This window comes from Pongo pygmaeus, chromosome 18 (genome assembly GCF_028885625.2).
Source record: "Pongo pygmaeus isolate AG05252 chromosome 18, NHGRI_mPonPyg2-v2.0_pri, whole genome shotgun sequence".
NCBI classification, from domain to species: Eukaryota; Metazoa; Chordata; class Mammalia; order Primates; family Hominidae; genus Pongo; species Pongo pygmaeus.
The window spans coordinates 70,578,421-70,595,142 of NC_072391.2; the positions used below are offsets into that span (position 1 = coordinate 70,578,421).

General features: G+C 41.9%; 1 protein-coding gene across 1 annotated transcript in view; it reads left to right on the forward strand.

Moving 5' to 3' along the window:
- Nucleotides 1–16,722, forward strand: part of HYDIN (HYDIN axonemal central pair apparatus protein) — a 488,520-nt gene that overhangs the window by 164,182 nt on the left and 307,616 nt on the right. The window contains exon 13 of the mRNA XM_063654515.1: nt 5,454–5,637. Coding sequence (XP_063510585.1) covers nt 5,454–5,637 — 184 coding nt within the window. The remainder of the gene's footprint in view (nt 1–5,453; nt 5,638–16,722) is intronic.

Here is a 16,722-nt window from a genome sequence, read left to right on the forward strand (position 1 = left end):
GTAGTGTTTCAGTATCATTCTTGTCCTATGGGCATAACCCTTTGTGGAGAGTGAGTACCTATTGTAAGAGGGAAAGCCAGCTTTAATTTCAGCCATGTCTGTGTGTTTGGCTATATGGATAATATGTGATTGATGCCATGCCAATACCAAAAAGTATGTAAGGACGTTAATTTCAGCAGTTAAACTCTAAAAAAATTAAAACCAATGGTTATCAGAGATGCTAAACTATAGAGAATATAATTCAGCCACAGTGGATGGGCATTGATTTTAGTTTTTTTCCCCACTTCACCTCCCCTGACACTCACACCCCTATCTCTTTAATATTGTCTTTTATTCTTCCCTTTCTCTTGCATCATTTTCTTTTACTATCTCCCTTGCTCTTTCTATTATTTCTCCTGGCAACTTCTTTGTAACAAGGGGAAAAATATAGGATAGCATTTTTATAACCATGATTGGAAGCCTGATTTTATCATCTAGAATCATGATCCTCTTTTAACCAATAGACTTGAAAAGTGGCTTCAGATAAATAAGAATACCACCTCTTTCACTGTGTGTGACATACAGGCCCAGAACTCCTGTTTCTCCAAACTGTATTGTTTTATCTCGGTAAAGAGTCTACAACGTGCTGCCCCTTCTCTTCCTCCCACCTCTCTCCTGAGTGCCAGGAGCTTGGCCAAGAGGGAAAAAGGATACCAGTCATGCTGATCTCTTGTTGCATCAGGGTGGCACTCCTTGCTCTTCTCTCCATTGTTCCTCGATACAGCCCAAGCATAATAATAAGAAAGCAAACAACTTTCCTATTATAAGCCGTGAATTCTTGTCCTTTAAGTAACCGTCATGAAATGCCGAACCTCTTGGAAAGGAAGGCAAGTACAGACAAGTTTTCCCTTTACTAAACATTTAACTCCTGCTTTCTGGACAGGGCAGTGGTGCTCTTGCTGTGAGTGTAGGCCCCTCCTCCTCCATGTCACAAATTCTCAGATCGTGTCCCAGGCCACACATCAGGGGTCAAGAAAGCAGAATGTTCTTTGGTAGCTTGCTTATGGGCAGAGACCTGCCCATCCCTGAAAAGCAGCAGTGAGATCTTTAGCGAATGGGGTGAATCCTCTCTTGAGCACCCCAGCAAGGCCTGCAGAGCCGAATCAGGCGTTATTCTCTTGATGTCTCACTCTCTTGCTCATAATGGGGTGCATCTTCTTCCTTTGTTCCCCCTCCTTCAGCAACCTCTATGGTTAAAAGATTTAACTTCTGGTAAACTTTGAGGTCAAACTCAAGAGCCTGCCCACTGTTTTTCTAGCATTTTAACATGGCTTAAAGCATGTCCTGTGGCATTCATCTCCAGGGGCTGAAAGTTGCTCAAAGGTCGCTTCAACAATGCTAATAGCTTTAACAGATACACTCAAGTCCCATTCTACCATCAAGGTTTCTTGTCCTTTTATATCTTGATGAGCAAAGACTTGGATATCTCTTCTTGCAGTGGAGGAATTTCAGCCCCAGGAATACCTATTCGTTTCCAGCAGTTTACTGTTTGGCCTTCCTCCACACCTACCTCAAAGTATTGCTAAAAACCTTAGGACATATGTCCAGGTTTGGGGACAGAGGGTTGTTCCCATGCTACACACTTGAGCAATGGCGTTCCTCCCCCTAGGAAGAAGTTCTGTGCTTTAAAATTGTTTTCTTTTTTTTTTTTTTCTTAACTTGAGAATCAGATGTATAGGGACCTTTAAAAGATCACCTTTTAGTTCTTTCTTTTGATGTTTTCCTGAGACTTGCAGAGAAATTAATCTCTTCAGAAATGGAGGCTGCATTCATCCCTCCTTGCTTCCTCAACCTTGTCCTGAGGGATTTTAAAACATTCTGCAAGATTCTTTCGTACTCATTCTTATCACATTTGCTGTATTCAGAGACTTGGCATCGACTTTAAGGATTTTTGCTCCCCATTTCCCCAGCAAGGTCACAGCCATTTTCTCAATAGCAGCCAGCTCTAATTCTAGATTTGCTCTGTACAAGAGCTCCTACAATTCTCAATGGAGCCCTTCAGAGTGGTCAGCATGGATTTATTCTATAATATGCAGATGGAGGAAATGACACGTTTCCTTAGATAAATCAGTTTTAATTGGGCTTTGAGCCTACCATCTGTGTCATAATAAACTTAATCTCAGTTAGGTTTAGAAGCCCCTTTCCTTCCCTAGGGTTTATACAAAAATCTGAAGATTTACGTGGTACTGCCAAACAAGGAGAGGATCTCTAGTTCTTCATTTGTAACATCGATCACAGAGTTGCTAACTGTTTAGAGTCACATGATCCATTTTCCATTTGAAGGTGGATGGCTCCATTTGTTCCAGGCCAAGTGTGGACATGGGAGTATTTCTTCTAGCTCTGAAGACCATGGCTCTTAGTTTTTAATTTCCTCAGCATTCAGTTGGCACCTCTTGTGGGTGCCAAAGGGAGCAGGTTACAGGCCTTGAGTACCTGAAGATGAGGGACTATTACTCGTTCAACCCTGCTGCACTGGAGACGCACGTCCTCCCCATTGACTGTTAAAGGTGTTGGTAGCTACTAGACCATTTGTAAAATGAGTTAAGTTCATGGTTTTACTGAAGAGAGGACTGGCCTGCTGTTATGCTGTCTGATGAAAGGTCTCCTCATCTATAAAAGAGAACCACCTCTGAGTGCAAGAAACCATGACTATCAGCAGGACAAGATGGCAAAGCACTAGGACTGAGATCTATGGAAACCCTTGTTGGAGCCAGGCCACCTGAAGTTGTGGCTATACACCTCCTCCTTAGACTCCCAGTCCTGGCTCCAATTCTCCATCAGAGGAAGAATCCAGTACCCTCTTTCTTCCCTTTGCCTTGTACTGGCTGTTACCGATTTGGAGTTTCAACAGCATGGGAGAAGAGCAGCGTTTTGGAATTTGTTTTGTTTTCTTTGTTTTCTGGTGCAGGGCATTTCTCATACTCCTCAGTTCATGGAGCATTATCATCTTCATCCTCAGTCCACACAAAGCATTTTATTTATTCTCTTACATCCCCACACCCCACTCCTGTTAATTCCCCCAAAGATACCACTCTAATATGTTAATGTGTCTATCTTTTTATGTGAATCTGTTCTTTCAAAATGTATATTGTCTTGGGGGAGAGACAGAGAGAAGTCATATTTTGTATTCCATTTTCTCCTTTTTCTCACGAGGCTGTGTGCTTAAGATCCATTCATGTTGCTATGTGTATATCTAATCCATTGCCTTCACCTTCTGCAGACCAGACCACATTGTGTCACCCTGACATTCCACCTGTGCACTCTTCCAGGGGTGGCATCCACAGGCTCATGCCAATGCAGGCATGTTAGGCAACCAGGTCAAAATCTTAGTACCTCAGCCTGAGAATTAATTAACATTTAATTTCTTGAATGACTTGTTTTCTGGTTTAAAAAGAAATACATTGTGCACTAATAAAATTTAGAAAATATTAAGCACAAAGATGAGGTCAAAAATCCATTCTAATCCTTACAACCAGGGAAACCACAGTCAATATTTTGGTATGTCTAAATCTGTTTTTTTTCCTTAATAAGTATGTATTTTTCTTTTGCTTTTTTATTACAAAAGTGGGATTATTGTATATGTTACATTTTGTCACTTTGTTTTTCACCTTAAAATATTTCAGACATTTGAAAATGATGTTAAATATTCCGTTTAATACCACTTTACTAGCTGCGTATTATTCCCTAATATTCCCTGGATTCCTGGGAGGCAGTGTGCATATTGGTTAGCACCAGGGGATTCAAACCTCCAAAGACCCCGAAGTCCAGGCTATCTTTCAGCTATGTGATCTGGGCGAGTTACTTAACCTTTCTAAGCCTCAGTTTCATCATCTATATAGTAGGAATGATGATCATAGTGCTAATGACCCTTCTGGTAGTTATGAGTATTAAATTATATGATGCATGTGAAAAGTTTGACAAATACCCAATAAATGTAATGTTCATGATTCCCATTTTTGTTCAACCAGTGCTTCATTATCTTACATCAAATTTACCCACTTGATCTGGTATCATTCCAGCACTTTAATGGACATCTTTGTAGCTGTGTCTTTGTTTATATCCATGATTGTTTTTAAGGATTTATTCCTGCAAGTGGAATTTTTTGGTTTCTAAGGGTATATAATCTGTAAGTTTTCCAGATCAGTTTCAGATAACAAAAACATCAAATAAAAAATAAATGGATTCCTTTCTTTCTGCAAACTGAGCTGTCTTTAATTTGCCCTGCTGTGCCCAGCAGTGTGGAAGGAATGCTGCCAGTCACCTTGGACACTGCCTCCTACCTGGCAATAAAAATCAAGCACAAGATACTTACTTCCTTGGAACCAGAACACACCAAGCCCATTTCTTTGACTTCTTTTTGCAGTGTGTGACCAAAGCACCCTGCACGCATACGTTATTTAAAAAGAGAAATTATTTGACGATACTGACAGGAGTTGGAACTGGGACAGGAATTCAGTGATCCTAGGCTCCCACTCAGCACTTATGTTGCTAAATAATTTGTCTCTCACCCCTGGTAATACCAGTACAATGATGGGAATATGGTCGTATGTCCTGGGAGGAGATAAAATTCACTCTGCAAAGTTCGGGAGAAATGTGAACACAGCTCCAGTGGGGGCAATGAGTGGAGGATTGGGGAAAGCTGCTGTTCTCTCTTATCACGATGGATATTAAAAGCTAGAAAAAGAGAGAAAAGGAGGTGCCTTAAGGCATAGCTTGAGCATTTTGTAAGCTTGACAGCTTGGTGATTGCCTATGGTTGACAGAGGGAGAAAACCGGTATATATGGAGTTGCCAGCTTTGTCCCAGGAACTGCACTAGAGCCTTGATTACATTTAACCCTCAACACGTCTTGCTGATGGAGCAGCTCCTATGGTCTCTAGAAGGAGAAGGCACTGAGGCTTAGAGGAATCAGGGAACTCCCAAAGTCACAGAGCTAGTAAACAGATCATAGAATTCGTATGCAAACCTAGTCCCTGCTGGCCCCAGGTTCTGGGCTCCAGGTAACTAACAGCTAAGAAAGAATGAAAGCAAATTTAAAAGGAACAAAATTGTCCTTGCCATGTGAGGGGCGGAATAGATGTTAAATGTTTAAAAAGTGGCCTGGAAAACATGATTACCTGAAAGAAAATATTTGTCCAGATATGCATAAGGGCTCAGGAGTAAAGCAATGAGTATTGAATAGGAAAGGAATCCAGGGAGGATCTCTTAAAGAAGGTGGATGAAGATGAGCAAACAGAGGCTCTGAGAGGTCTGAGGACTGAGTGTAAGGGCAGCAGGTTACAGACTCAGGGCAAGGAGGGACCACCCCAGGGTGAAGGCTGAGGACATTTCCAGGAGGAGGTACTAGAGGGAAGCCCTTTACAAAGTTCTTCATGGGAGTACCCACATGAATCTCACATTGCCTGTTTTCTTTAGGGCCTGTGATGATCTGATCAAAGAGAAGAAGGATGAGACTGATGAGTTTTTTGAAGAGTGCGTTACTGATCCTTTACTCCGAGAACATCTTTCTGTTCTCTCCCGAACCTTTGCGAATCAGAGGAGGCTGGTGCAGGGAGACAGCATGCTCTTCTTCAATAACGTTTTCACTGTGGAGCCCCTGGTGAGCATATAAATAAAAGCTGACCATACGGGAAACATAAGTGGGAGCACAGGTTTGCTTTGATAAGAGCGCTCACTTGGGGATTGAGACAGTGAGTTGCAAGAGAGTGAAGAGTCCACCTGAAGAACCTCACCATCAATGTCATGGGACACATATATAGGTCACAATTTCCATGCACCAGTCACTGTGTTAACTATTTCCTAGGGATTACGCAGTTCATCTCATTTGAATATGTATTAGCTTTCAAGTGTACAATACAAGATCCCATTAGAATCCCATTCAACAGATGAGGAAATTAAGACAGAAATTTTGTGACTTTCTCAAGGCCTAACAGCTGAGGTCATTGGTTAGAAATCGATCCCTGATTGGCCTGACTGCAGAGCAGGACTTCTCAACCCTGGCACTGTTGACAACTGGGGCTGGGTCATTCTTTGTCCTATGCATTGTAGGATGTTTCATGCAAAACATCCTTACTTTTACCCACTAGATGCTAGTGTGACAGCCAAAACTGTCTCTGTACACTGCCAAATATGCTCTGTTGGGCAAAATCACCTGGGTTGAGACCTGCTTTGTCCTTCATTCATTCATTGAATACTCATTGACTGCATGGCCTGTATCAGGCACTGTGTGTGTACCAGACATTGATGGACAAAACAGACATGATCCTTGACCTCGTAGTCTTTCTAGTGAGAGCTGTGCCAGAATTAGAATGGGGTCTGTCTGATTCCACAGACTAAACTCTTAAGCACTCTTTCTCCCTACTGCCCCCAAATCAAAGAAATGAGCAGCTTTGTTATTTACTGTATGCTAGGTGCTGTGCTACAGGCTTCCTGTGTATTAGCTTACTCCCACCAGGCAGAGAGTGATATGAGGATCAAAACAGCAATAGGAAGGCTGAGGCAGGAGAATGGCATGAACCCGGGAGACAGAGCTTGCAGTGAGCTGAGATCGCACCACTGCACTCCAGCCTGGGCGACAGAGGAGACTCTGTCTCAAAAAAAAACAAAAAACAAAAAACAAACAAAAAAAACAGTGACAGGAGGTGAGGAAGCCTGCAGCTGGTTAGCACTGCCAAGTTGTTGCCATTAAAATCAGATACAGAAGAGACATGGACACGAGGACACTTTAGAATACAAGGTCACTCGTGAGAAATGCCACTGACTTATGCAGGCTCATTTTCCTTCCGTCTGCACTTCCAAATTGTTGTTAAAGGATATAACATGGAATAGGAGCTCCATGGCTAAGTACGTTTGAGAAATGCGAGGCTCAATATTGTTTGAAAGGTTTCTTGATTATAAGACTTTGGAAAGCCTTTAATATGCCAATGTGTGTTGTTAATCTCCAAGAGAGAGCTTTTCCCTTGGAGACACCCTCTGGGACACTGTTTTCTGGGGCCGGCTATGTGAGTCACTGGAGAAGACAGTAAGGTATTCTGGTTCAGAGGCTGAGGTGATTTTCACAGGCAAAGATGTTGGAGAAGGCTTCTTGAGAGAAGAACCTGGGCCTGAGTCTCACAGGACAGGCCTTTTGGAGAATGAAATTGTCGATGTGCATGGCATGGTTCACCCAAGGCTCCATGAGTAGACTAGTTTCTTGAAGTCAAGGGTTCACGTAGGGAAAGAAGTTTGGAGATGTGTGCCAAGGCTGAGACTTCTGTCATGTCAGAGGACTATCTAGGGCTCAAGTGAGCAAAGGGATCTCCAAATATAATGGGTTAGATCAAGATGAGGACCAAAAGTGAAAATAGGTCAAGCCCAGAGATATGGAAAAGGTCAAGAAGGAATTATTGATTGGTGCATGCAAGCAGGTGGCTGAGCTGGGCTGAGGCAGGGAAGAGCCATCAGTTGTGGTAATCTTAAACATACTGGTAAGGTTCATGCGGTCCAAGACTGTTCCCAGCTGCACTGGACATCCAGGCTGATGACTGCTCCCCCTGGGCAGCCCTGGGACTACAACATGGTGGTCAGGAGGAGGCCAGGGATAAGCCATAGGTAAGTCCTGCCCATTTCTATTTCAGAAGTAGGAACACTGGAATTACCTCCAATGAGCTTCTCCTCATGTTTCCTTCCATAACCTACAGTTCAATGAAGAAGATGTATGTATGTTAAAATATGGCATCTAATATGATAGTTTTTGAATTCCAAGTAGGAACTGAATTAAGCATTCTTGTCACGAGGCCTTTTTTAATCCTTAGGAAGAAAAACATTTTAGTAATACACAGAAATGGTACCAAAATGATAATTTTTAAGCAAATGAGACTAATTTTATTTGTATTGTCGGGGGGGAGGTGATGCCAGAAATAGGCAGAAATATTCACTTCCAATATAAATGGTCTTTATGGAATCTATCACGATTTTGTTTTCCTCCTGTACTATTTAGTCTTTCTTCTCATAATAGTATTCATTAGCTGGTTGACAATTTTTGCAAAGTGAAAATGAAGGCATGAAACTTTCCTAGTTTTCCCAAAGTTATTCTGGTCAAAACAGCAGAACTCAATATCAGTTATAATGAATTCTTTATTTATGTTAAATCTCCTTACTTAAAAACTATAGTTCCTGAAAGTTTTCTATAAATACAGTTGTCATTTGTGAAAGTACTATAATCTTACCTTATACATTACTTTTAAAGGTATTTAATGGGACAATTCTACCATCTCACAGACTTCTTGGCACAAATGCAAGCCAAGGTGCTTTTTACTGTGGAAATTTTGGTTTTCTGATTCAGGTAAATAAATGCTACAGTAGTCTCAGATGAGTGAGTTGGGAAAGGATTATCTGAACTGATGATTGGAGGAAGGGTAAGATTTAATTAAGTGGAAAAGGAGACAGAGAATGTTTCCAATTGGGAAAATTACAAAAACAAAGAAACATATCCGAGGTAATTCCGTTCTTCCTGCTTCTGAAATAGAAATGGGCAGGACTCACTGGTGGCCTACCCCCAGCCCCCTCCTGACTGCCATGTTGTGGTCCCAGGGCCACCCATCCTCAGGAGGAGCAGTCATCAGCCTCCATCTCCAGTGCAGCTGGGAAGAGTCTTGGACCATGTGGACCTTACCAGTACATCTAAGATTACCACGACTGACTGCTCTTCCCTGCCTCAGCCCAGCTCAGCCACCTGGCTGCGTGCACCAATGATTCCTTCCTGACCTTTCCATGTCTCTGGGCTTGATCTATTTACATTTTTGGTCCTCATCTTGATCTAACCCATTGTATGTGGAGATCCCTTTGCTCACTTGAGCCCTGGATAGTCCTCTGACATGACAGAAGTTTCAGCCTCGACACACATCTCCAACCTTCTTTCCCTACATGAACACTTGACTTCAAGCAATGTTGGAGAATGTTTCCAATTGGGAAAATTACAAAAACAGACCATTAGGGAAGGAGCTACCTGACCAACCCACTGTGCTTTAGACTGCAGGCTGCCATCTCCCACCATGCTTTTGCAGAAACACTAGATCTAGGGGGTGGTCATGTGCGTTCCTTGCAAAGAGGGAGTTCTGTGGTCAAATAAGCTTAAGAAATACTGGTTCAAGAGAAGGTGACTCTCCAAGCAATGGAGTGCAAGCAGCATTTCCCTATGACCACAGACTCCCCCTCCACAGAACATCCACTGGGGTCCATGTTTTGTGGAACGTGGACACAGACAGAGGGTGAGATGGGTGGTGCAGGTCAGATAGTGGAAATGCCCAGTGCAGGAAGGGTCAGAGAGACTGACCATCTCTGCAGGCAAGGTCGGGTGATGCATGAGGGTGCTGCTGACCTGTAACAGCCCAGGGTGGTCAGAAAGGAAGGAAATGGCAGAAATCCGAGATGTTCAAAAGAAAGACACTAAAGTGCTTTTTGATCAACTGGCTGTTGATGGTGAGGTGAGACATTGTGAGGAATTTCGTTTGTGTTTCTCCAAAGCTGTGCTGAAGATATTGGGAGAATTATGATGTCTTTGATAGAAATGAGCAAGTCAGGAGTCCTGAGTTTAACTGCTAGCTTTGCCAATAGCAGTATAAGCTTAAACAAGCCATTTGATCTTCCTTGGCTTCAGTTGCCTTGTACACAAACAGGGTATTGCAGTTAAGTCATGTTGATCCTTTTTGATCTACAAATTCTGACTCTCCAATTTAGGATCAGACTCTGAGCTTCTTGAGGTCGGGGAGGTCCTTATCCCCATTTGTGGCTAGTGCTAATAAACGAACGAATGAATGAACAAATGTAAATCAACAAATGATGAGGAGTTTGGCTCTGAACGTGTTGAATTTGAGATGACTATAGATATCCAAAAAATTTGGCAAATGCAGGACTAAAATTTGCGGGAGGGGATTCAGGACTGGAAGCAAGATTTGTGAGTGTGCTGTGGAGATCTTCACTGAAGCCATGAAAAGCAGATGAAAACTCTAAGAGCAGAGCAAAAAGGAAATTGCAGAGGGTTGAAGAGGGCCACCAGGCCCTCACATGTAGAGGCTCTGCAGAGAGAGGAGAGGCTGTGACTTCACAGAGAAGGCATCAGGAGGCACGCCGGCCAGCTGACAGCCTGTCATGGCTTATATATTTGTCTACACCTACCGTGCATCGTTCAGCACCATTTGCTTCTGAAGGTCTCTTCTGAATCTTGCTCACTCTCAGGTCAGTTGTGCCAAGTGGCTACTACTTAATTTCTGACAGTGGACCTATGCATCGGTGATTGGTTATTTCTTAGGGTGTGATTCCTTTTAATTAGCTTGTTGATATGAGTTGAGTTCACAGTAGAAGCAGAGGAGATTGGAACCAAGCAGTGTTTCCTGCTAATCTAATAATCAATCTCTAATTGATACTCTGCTCAAAAAATAAAAAGAAAAGAAAAGGGTGATGAAGAGGCTTAGAGACCACCTTGCTTCCTGATGGACTCTTCAGCTTCTGACCACTGAGGAAAGACATTGTGTTCAAATGAGATAAACTTAAAAACAAACTGTTACCTCAAGGTCTGGAAAGAAATAAGAAACAGACTTATTTTCTCAGACATATATGTATCTATCTCACATCTTCAAATGCATCAGGGAAAACAAAAGGTTAGTTTAGTCCTGGTTGTGTTCCCTGCATGTCAAGTATTTTATGGAAGCATTGTTCCTGTTTCAGAGGCTCTTTCAATTTAAAGCAAGGAGATTCAAGATCAAGAGATTAGACCCTGTCCCTAAGTTGCCAAGAGGTGATGATTGGTTTGAATTTAAATAAAATCTTTTGAATAGTATCATGTGAAAAGCAGTTTGACTCGATGCTATAAGAATGACAGACTCAAAACTCTAGAACTGCAAGTCCTTCCTCTGTCTTACTACCTGCCAACCATGTGGCCGCAGGTTGCATCCCTTCCGTCACCTTCTCATTATGCTCATCATTTAGCAAGGCTGTAGGGTCCATTGCTCAAGCCTTGAGGAGTTAGTCTTGGGCATTCTGGGCATTGATGTCACTGCACAGTACCAGGCCTGCATGCTTCCCTCTCTTCCTTGTGATTGAACAGACGGAGGCTTGTAGCTGCTCCAGGTCTCAGAGGTGGGAGTTTGTCTTTTGAGAGACCCCAGAGGTGTTCATTGGTGGAGAAAGGGAGTAATGACCCAGAGAATATTAATCTGTTCTCACGCTGGTGATAAAGACACATCTGAGACTGGGTAATTTATAAAGGAAAGAGGTTTAATGGACTCACAGTTCCATGTGGCTGGGGAGGCCTCATAATCATGGCAGAAAGCGAAAGGCATGTCTTACATGGTGGCAGACAAGAAAGAATGAGAACCAAGTGAAAGGGGTTTCCCATTATAAAACCATCAGATCTCATGAGACTTATTCACTACCATGAGAACAGTATGGGGGAAACCACCCCTATGATTCAATTATCTCCCACCAGGTCCCTCCCACAACATGTGGTAATTATGGGAGCACAATTCAAGTTGAGATTTGGGTGGGGACACAGCCAAACCATATCACAGAGTGACCACAGGCAGAAGACAGTCCAGTACAGAGGGCTGGGAGGAATTTTTAAAAATCTTTACTTTATAGTTTATTTATATTGTTGAAGCATCCGAAGAATTGTTTTTCTAGTCATTAAAGCATGGGGTGTGTTATCATTGTTTATATAAAGTTTTTCATTAGCCTAAATTTTTCCATTTATTCCTTACCTAGGGAAGGTACTGGGTTCTGTAGAATACTGATCATTCTCAAGCCACCTGCTTCCATATGGGTTTTTTCCCCTTTGGAAAAGAACTACAAAACTGAAGTTCTATTATGCATGTTTTGTGCCTTCCAGAAAATCAAGTGGAATTGGCTACTTTCAGAAATATAATATCCTATTTGTATTGGATGGACTCTGGCTTTACAGAATGTTGACAGTCTCATTCTGTTATTTTCTCTGCTTGGGTCTCTTGAGTACCCTGAGAGAGAGAGATTCAAAGATAAAAACAGTCCTGAGAATTGAGAAGCCAAGAGTATCAAAGGGCGGAAAGAGAGAATTAAGCTTTTGCTTTCCCTGGGCATCGAGGAGTCCTCTGAGGAATGGCAGCACAAATGTGCTGGCCTTGTATCTGAACCCTGATGCTGCTGGCTCAGGTCATGCTTTGAAGATGCAGCAATTTTCTGAATACTGAACCCTTGATATTTTCCCAAAAAGAAAGGTCTGAGAATTTAAAGGTATTTACCTAAACTGCTCCTAGCTGATTGATGGACATCAGCGAGCAGGGGAACATTTCTGCTTCTGTTAGCAAGTGTCTCCTCGATCCAAGAAAACTTCATCTGGTATCCCTAGGGAAGCTTATGCTTAATTTAACTAAGCCTTAAAAAGAGAGAGAAACTTGATAATTTCTTTATTACCATATAAGTAATAGTAAACCATGCTTTGTCATCATCTAAGCCTGCAGAAAACGTGCTGTTCCAGCAATTCAGACTTGAGAGCACAGCTCAAATTTAGTTTACTTTATTTTTCCCAAGCGGGCATAGCATGTGAGCTCAGCAGAACCAGGTTGGGTGGAAGCCCAGATGGCTAGCAAAGAAGAAAGACCCAGCTTTTCACTACACACTCCTTCCACTTCTCCTACCATGATAGCCTTGAGTCACATTGCAAACATGTGGAAACTGACTCTTTGGAAATGGAAACCAGAAAGGAGAAAGAAGGACAGGAATCTGCTGAGAGCAAACTGTCCTTGACAAGTCACAGCTTCTCCATCAGTGTGATTTTCCCACTCCTCAGCCTTTGTTTATCAGGATCATCCTTTCGGATCCTTGTGCTCAGCGACACTTTTTCCAATTGTTTGGTACATTCGCTGTTGTCTTGGAGAACCAGTATAGGTGGCAGGAGGCCTGGGGAAGCCTTAGAAACAGCATGGTCCTTGGGGCTCATTAAATAACTTAACAACCTTACCTGCTAGACAAGACACAGTTCTTTTCTCTCCGGAGAAAGGCGTGAACATCACACACAGCTACCTCCGCTCTGTAGAACCTCTGTGCACTTTTCACTGTATTTGGGTTGGAGGTGAGATCGAGATACAATACTCCTTTTGTGAAGGTTCCTCTGACAGAAGGTGAAATCTTAGAGCCCTCTCTTAGGAACTGTTATGGTCATTACTTTGAGAATCATAACTTAACTTGATTCATAGTTTCTTGTCCCAGGAAAATAATGAAGCAGAAAAATCTCTTTGCATGTCATGTGTCAATTCGAACTTTTCTGTCAGTGATAACTAAGATAGTTTGGCTTCAGTTTTTTAGCTTCCGTCTATTTTTCTGTTCCTCTTTGAGACAACTGCTGTTTGCCCTGGGTGACGTTATAGAGAGCCATGATTTCTCTTACTGATCTGGAAGGATCTAGACGAGCAATTGTGGGTAATGAAATGGATTATAGCTTCTATAATCTGTGGTTCTTTTTTTTTTTATTCTTTGATAGAAATGTGGCTTTTAGAGCATGTTTTCATCTCCCAAGAGAAATTCTTTATGTTGATATTTTTCTAATATTTTAAGTAAAACTATAAGATAGCTGAAAATATTTGTTTATGTGGTCAAGAACATTTCTATTTGGGTGAAACATGGTAGAATTCATCACCTATTATAGTTACTCTTGACATCATTATTCACCCCCGCTGCTGTGAGCTGACTGGACCCTGACCTTCACCACACCAGGATAGCTTGATACAGATCCATCATGCATTTCTCAAGAGCTGCAACGTACTAATGTTGACTTTGTCATCCAAAGGAACCTCCCATGAGTCGCCTTCCAGAAGTAACTGGAAGGATACAAGCATGCAGGGTGCCGTGCTATGTTTACCAGACAGGAACACCAGGTCTCATGAAGCCTGCTTGAGTTGTAGTATTTTTCAACTTCTTCTGGCCTTTTTTATGATATTGTGAAGAAGGTGAGGCCTGGCTCTTTTTATAACTGCAGTGGGTTTAGAGAAGTCAGGGAAAAAATTATTATAGAATCAGCTCTGCCACTTACTATTGGTCTGGCTTTGGGTAAGATACTTCTTTTTGCCTTGATTTTCTCATCTTTAAAGTAATAATACTGCTTCACAAGGTGGTAATGATTGAACTAGTTAATGTGTATAAGCACTTAACACAGTGCGGAACATGAGCTCTCAGTGGGTGGTTACGTATATTATGATTTGTAGTTAAATACATTTGTCTTGTCAGATTAGAGAGTATGATTGGAAAGCATAGCATTTGAGTGGGCAAACATGTGGATCATTCTTCTAAATGTAAGTTGGGAACTAGAACATAACCATTTTATTTGATAAATGTAGTCATATTGTAAACTACTTTTTAGATAAACCAGGTAAATTAAATATGTATATAAGTCTCTGTTCTTGCATTTTGGTTTTTTTTTTGGGGGAGGGGGGCAAGATTTGTAAGAAATAATCTTTCAAGGAAGGAAGGAAGGAGGAAGGAAGGAAGGGAGAAATGAAGGAAAGGAGGTAGAGGGGTAATAGACGGGAGGGAAGGCAATCTTTGAAAAACATGTTTGTTTAAGGATTTTCAAGGGAATTTTTTTTAAAGATCCCCTTTAAGTATTGCTGGTATAATTTTTAAAAGGTGAACACTTTTAAATGACACCTTTCTCATGATCATATTTATCATCTATCACAAACCAGTGGCTGTTTGTTCATTGACAGCTTTCAGAAAGTCTCAGAACTGTGGCCATCAAGTCACTTGGTTGTTTATTCTTGTTCCAGAAGGAAGCATGAAGTTCCATGTCCAGAGATATTTAATAATTTGGGCAAAAATCACAATATGGGAATTAGCTTTAGGCTTGAAAATTTAAAGTTGATTTTTTTCTAGCAGTTCACTTTATTAATAAGTAAAATGCAATTACTTTACTCATTGCGGATCTGAAGGAAAACATTAAGACCAAGAAGGAAGATAATTACAATAAAACTGAAGGCCATTTTGACAATTCTTTTCAACAAAGAAGGTCATAGTCACTTACGGGTTCAATCCTATGTACTCAACCTCTCATTTGGAGCAGGAGAATGGGCAGTCATGGGAGAGGGGTCACATGTAGTAGGCTCGCAGAATGGGGGACGTGGATCCGTGCGATGAGGCAGGTTTTGTAGAACTGGGAAGAAGGGATATTGATGTCAGAGCCAGGAAGGAAATTTCTGGATGTTCTGATTTTCAGAAATGTTAGAACTGAGTAATAAAGAAAGGTTTTTTTTTTCAGAGACATAAATGACATGGAATTTAATTTCAGAAGTGTTAAAGAAGTCATATGAAGTCTTTCAAAGACGTGAAACTGGAAGTGGGGTCTAAAGTTGAGGCTTATTACCTATTTCTGAGGTTTGCTCTCCCATTTGGTAGAAAAGTCTATATTGAGTTTTTGCTATGAGGAAATAGAAGTTCTTTCTCTTTTACTTAAATCCCAACTGAAAAGTAGAAATATCCTGCATGTTCCTAACTCCTTCAAATGAAATAACATTGAAAGCATCCCTCTGTGACAGGAAACCAAACGAGCACACTGCTTTCAGATACACACAACCCTCTTAATACATGGTACCTGCTCCAAGCCCAGGAGAGGAGTTTAGAATAAATAGGGTTTGTCCTTCCTGTATCTCTCGGGCTCAGTGAAGGCTGCAAGTTACAAGTGGATGTCGCAGGCAGAATAAGACAGCTGCAGCCCACAATAAGTAAGCACTGAGCCCACAGCTCCATTTGCTCAGTCTGAACCCTGTAGATGCAGATTTCTTTGCGCTGGTCTTCTCACCAAGCAGAAAGGCTTCTCCATCTCCCAGGAGCCTCCACATCAGAAGATCTCTCACTGATGGCTTCCGAATGTCAACGCTTCCTCCTCTGGAGAGATTCTGGTCACCTCTCTGGAGTGTGTCTATCACCACTCACTCCCATCTCTCCAGTTCTGCTAATCAGACCTCTTTGATGATGGCAGTCCCAGAGTGTTCTGAGAGAAAATGAAATGTGTTACCTTCTTCTGCACATGGACCCTGGATTGCTGGGATCATACTTTTGAAAGCATTCCCGGTCCACTTCAAACCATAAGACCCTTGACTTGCCCACATGTACTGAGCTTATGTGATTTCCAGTGGGGGCCACTTCCTATAATTCTGGTGAGACTTCTCTAGCCTGGGTTCTCTCAGGATCTAAGATAGCCCCTGGCCCTTTGGTCATTCCATTTGTGTAGGAGCAGGTTAGCGGTGTCCATTCTGTTTACCCAAACAGAGCAGAGTATTAACCCACCAAAGGAATATGTTTGTGTCATGGGGAGTAAGAAGCCCAGGATTTCAGTAGTCCTGAGATGAGATACTTACTGATACACCACTGATTGGCTGAGCTGCCTCATCTGCCTGGCCTCGCCAGTCAAGTCTAGCCATGAGTATTTCTAACACTCCATATGACTAAAACCCCCACCAATCAAAAGGGGCCAGGTATTTATCATTTATCAGAAGAAAACAGATACTTATTTCAAGATTTGGAAAGGTGCCACAGTGAAATGCCGAAATAAATCAAAGTGCTCAGGACTTCTCTGTTCCCCATATGCTCTCATAGGTCTCTTTTGGCTCTACAGTTGTGTGACTTTTGAGGTTCTGGATGAAGAGAAAATGGTAGAAGTAGGTTGCAGAGATGAATAGGTGTC